The sequence below is a fragment of the Dipodomys ordii genome, unplaced genomic scaffold (genome assembly GCF_000151885.1).
Source record: "Dipodomys ordii isolate 6190 unplaced genomic scaffold, Dord_2.0 Scaffold105, whole genome shotgun sequence".
Classification (NCBI taxonomy): Eukaryota; Metazoa; Chordata; class Mammalia; order Rodentia; family Heteromyidae; genus Dipodomys; species Dipodomys ordii.
The window spans coordinates 1,111,328-1,115,880 of NW_012267321.1; the positions used below are offsets into that span (position 1 = coordinate 1,111,328).

At 51.9% G+C, this 4,553-nt stretch overlaps 1 protein-coding gene across 1 annotated transcript in view; it reads left to right on the plus strand.

The window, feature by feature from the left end:
• The window catches only part of Bcl2l12 (BCL2-like 12 (proline rich)), a 5,940-nt gene extending 4,689 nt beyond the window's left edge, over positions 1-1,251 (plus strand). The window contains exon 7 of the mRNA XM_013027723.1: positions 1,095-1,251. Coding sequence (XP_012883177.1) covers positions 1,095-1,145 — 51 coding nt within the window. The 3' untranslated portion in view covers positions 1,146-1,251. The remainder of the gene's footprint in view (positions 1-1,094) is intronic.
• Positions 1,252-4,553: the final 3,302 nt, after the last annotated feature.

The following is a 4,553-nucleotide window of genomic DNA, read 5'->3' on the forward strand; positions in this document are numbered from 1 at the left end:
CTATCGTGGGTGCGTGTGTGTGCGCGCACGCACACACACACACACACACACACACACACACACACACACACACACACACACACACACGAGGCTGGAATAGGATTTTCACTTACTATTGTTTTTGTTTTTGCTGGTTGCCTTCCTGCCTCTAACATACAGCTGTGGATCTCTCCCCCATTTTCTGTCCTCTGCTGTCTGATTGGTCTCCAGCGCGCTGGCTGTGTGACCTTGGCAACTGTCCCCATCTCCCTAGCAACTGTCTCCCACCCCTGGCCCACATGAGTAGCATCTCAAGTCCCCTGCATTGTCGGTCTGTGCAGGGCTTCAGTAAGAGAAGGACCGTGCCTGCCCTGGGAATGTCACCATTGCTTCCTAGGGTGGCGGAAGCTAGCTGGGTGTTTCAGGAGCCCAGACACAGCCTGTAGGGCTGTAGAGGGTGTGAGATGCGAGCAGGAGGGGCAGCTGGACCATGCCAGGCCTGCGGTCACCCAGACAAGGCGGCTCTGAGCGGCAGACCCGGAGTGGATTTCTGAAGTCTTGGCGCCACCTGGTGGCCACAGATGGAATCGACTAGTGGGCTAGTGCGGTTAGGGAGCTGGGGGGGTGGTCACACCAAGGTGGGGCCGTGGAGGATTCTGGGCTTAATCAGAGATGGGGGTGGGGCAGAGGTGTAGAGATGACACGTTTGTTTAGTGGGCTGGATGTGGGGGCTCCAGCCCAGAATGCTAATGTGAGCAGCTCAGGGCCAACTCAATATCCTGAGATGGGAAGAATGGGGTGGAGGGGGAGACAGGCAGAGGCTGATTAAAGAGGAGTCAGGTGAATGGAAGCCATGGGGAAGAGGTGGTGCACAAGCCAGGGGCCTGGATGACAGTGAAGCTCAGCAGAGAAGCTGGCTTGTCTGTAAGCATGGTCTCAGTTAAGACCTACAACAACCAGGCAGGGGACAGGAGTCTGCACAGAGACACCGCTCATGGCTGCTGAAATGTCAAGACTCTGTGCTCTCTGGATGTCTTGTGTCTCCTTGTCTCTGTCCCTTGCCCTTCTGAGCCTACTGATGGGCCTCTGGCCCTCTCACCCCCCCCCCCCACCAGGAGGGCATCCTGGCCGTCTCACCTGTGGACTTGACCTTGCCCTTGGATTGACATCTTCCTCAGAAGCTGCTAGAAGATGGGACTTCACCTCTACTCTCCTTGCTTGCTGTGCCGAGCTCTCTTCTTTCCACTCAGGGCTGGGGGAAGGGGGTGTTGGGGGAGGCTGCCCTACCTGTTTGCCAAAAAAGATTGCATTGGAAGAATGTTTCATATTTTCATATTAAAATGTTTTTAAAGTACTGCTTCTTTCTCACAAGAACTCATGTTTGGATTGTTTATTCTTGCTTCCTTCCCTATGGTGCCCCAAGTATTAGCTAGAGCCTCAAGCTTGCTAGGCAAACTGGAGTTCTGCACCTAAGCCACCTGCCCTTATGTTTTTGTTTTTTCCTCCTAGACCTTATTTATGTCAGTCATGGGGCTGGAACTCTGGACCTAGTTGCTGTCCCTCAACTCTTCAGCTCAAGGCGAGTGCTCTACCACTTGAGCCACAGTGCCACTTCTGGTTTTCTGGTGGGTCACTGGAGATGAGAATCTCACGGATTTTCCTGCTGGGCTGGCTTTGAACCACGATTCTCAGATCTCAGCCTCCTGAGTAGCTAGGATGACAAGCGTGAGCCACCTGCGCCCTGCTATGATTCTTATTTATAACTGTATAAGCCCTTAGTTGTACAAGGGGTGTTTCATTGTGACATTTCAAAAATGTATACAATGTGTCCTGATCAAGCTCCAGGGTTACTGTCCCTTCTCCCTTCTTGAAAAGAGTTTCAGGAGTGTTCATCCTTCCATTTTCCTACAAGCAAACCTGCTACATGGATGGGGTCCTGCCCTTCTCCCTTTGGCATCGCCCTTCCCCCTCCCACCGGTGCCACCATTATAGTTTCAAGCCTTAACATTGTCAATGGAAAATATTAGTTCAGAGAGCTCTGGTTTGCTAGTTGGCTTATTCACTCTTTGTTTGTTTTTGAGACAGCTACTACATAGCTAAATCTGGCTTGGAACTTGTGATTCTACTCTCTTCACTCCCAATGTCTGGTATTATAGGTGTGCAGCATCACATCCACTGATCTCTGATCTCTGGTGTGTGTGTGTGTACATATGTGCACTTGTATTCTGGGGTTTGAGCTTGGACTAAGCACTGTTCCTGAATTTTTTGGGGGGTCAGTTGTGGGGCCTGAACTCTGAGCTCGGGAGCTGTCCCTCAGCTCTTCAGCTCAAGGCTAGAGTTCTACCACTTGAGCCACAGTGCCACTTCCTGCTTTTTCTGCTTATGTGGTGCTGAGGAATCGAACCCAGGGCCTCATGCATGCAAGGCAAGAACTCTACCTCTGAGCCACCTTCCCAGGACCACCAGTAGCTCCTCACTGCAGGATTTTTTAAATAAATTGAACAGGAAATGGTGATTACTTAGGTGTTTGTTTCAAATTCCATGACATAATGGGTATGTGAAATTATATGCAAATTTTGTCTTCAAAATTTAAAGTTGATTTGCTAAGAACAATGTTTTTAGACTTCCAGTGATCAAAGTAGCTATTGCTGGGTGTTGGCTCATGCCTGTTATCTTAATATTATAGGCATGATTAGGAGTATAGCCACATAAACCTAGACTTTTTTTTTGTCAGTTGCTGGGCTTTAACTCAGGACCTGGGCACCATCCCTGAGCCTTTTTATGCTCAAAGTTAGCGCTCTACCACGTGAGCCACAGAGCCACTTCCAGCTTCTGAGTGGTTAACTGAAGGTAAAGTCTTGCAGGGCCTGGGCTGGCTTTGAACTGTGATCCTCAGATCTCAGCCTCTTGAGTGATTAGAATTACAGGCATGAGCCACCCACATTCAAACCCTAGAGACTCATATCCAATTAATCAGCAAAAGGGGGAAAAAAAAAAAAAGGAAGGCTTGGCTCAAGTACTAGAGCCCCAGCTTTGAGAGAAGCTGAGCAGAGTTGAAGTGCTGATACCAGCACACACACACACATTAAAACAGCCAAGCACTGGGGGCTCACACCTGTAATCCCAGCTACTCAAGAGGCTGAGATCTGAGGACCACAGTTCAAAGCCAGGCCGGGCAGGAAGGTCCATGAGACTCATCTCCAATTAACCACCAGAAAACTATAGAGACTGGAGGCCGAGGAGTCTGGTGGACCTACTAAGTTAGGAACAGAATAAAGGTGGCACTTGGGACTGACAGGCGGTGGGAAAGACCCTGTGGCCCAGCTGGTGGCTAGGAGGGGCTGTTCTTATTTGGGGACCCGGGAAGGGGATCGTCCCTGGGAGAAGTGACAATAGAGGGCCAGGCAGAGAGCTAATAAGAAGTCACCGTGGCTCACGCCTGTAACCCTAGCAACTCAGGAAGCCAAGATCTGAAAACTGCAGTTGGAAGCCAGCCGAGGGCAGAAAAGTCCCCCGCGAGACTAACCTCCAACAAACTACCCAAAAAAGCCCCAACTGGCGCTGTGGCCCAAGTGGTAGAGCGCCAGCCGTAAGCACAAAGAGGCTCAGGGACAGCACCCAGGCCCTGAGTTCAAGCCCCAGGACCAGCAAAAACAAACAAAAAAGTCACATTGGGAAATCTTCAAGTCTACTAGGAAAGCAGGTTAGGCCCCGACCCAGGGCTCGCTCGGGGAACGGAGAGGACCCCACGTTTCCACCGAGGACAGCATTGGGGAAGGGCCAGGTTAGCGCTCAGCTTCCCGAGGGAGGCGGCACGTGAGCTGCAGCCGTCTGACTGTGGGGATTGAGCAGACAAAGGGAGGTGGGCGTTCCCGGACGGGGGCGGTGCCTGGGAGAGGCCACGGCGCACCGCGGGGGAGGGGGGAGACGGGGCTTAAACACTTGGACAGTTGGATTCAGGGCTGGAAGCTAAATACATTTCCTCCGTATTCCTCATCCTGGCTTATTTCAGGACCCCAGAGAATCCCGTCCTTTCTCTCTCCCACTCAGCGTTTGAGTTTATTCCCCATTAGATAAATAGACACTGCCGCCCTTGTTCCTCCCGGACACCCCCCTCGGTCTGGAAGAATCCACCGAATAGACGATGAGTGACAACCACCTCAAGCCAATCGCTGGTTCCTTTGCCCTCTCCGTGCTCCAATGGCCCTTAGTCTTCTTAAGGCAAGTGGCTTAGGGAGGGCTGGCCAAAGGCTTCTATACGTCATCTTCTGTAAACCAATAGCAGCGACTCGGAGGCGGGTCGCTTTGATGATGGATAGCTCTGTTTCAAGAGATTCACTGAGCGCGGAGCCCGTCGGGAAGCTTTAAGGCGGAGCTGACGGGGAAAGAGGCGGGAACCTCTGGATGCTTTTGCCCAATCAGAAGATGCGCTTCCCAAGATAGGCAGGCAGTTGTTCCCATCCCAGTCGACGAGAGGGGGCGGGGCCCTGTTGGTCAGGATGGGCGCCCCCTGACGTTTGATGGGCGTCCAAATCATCCAATTGCTACATGACATTTTCAATCCGGCTGCTTCT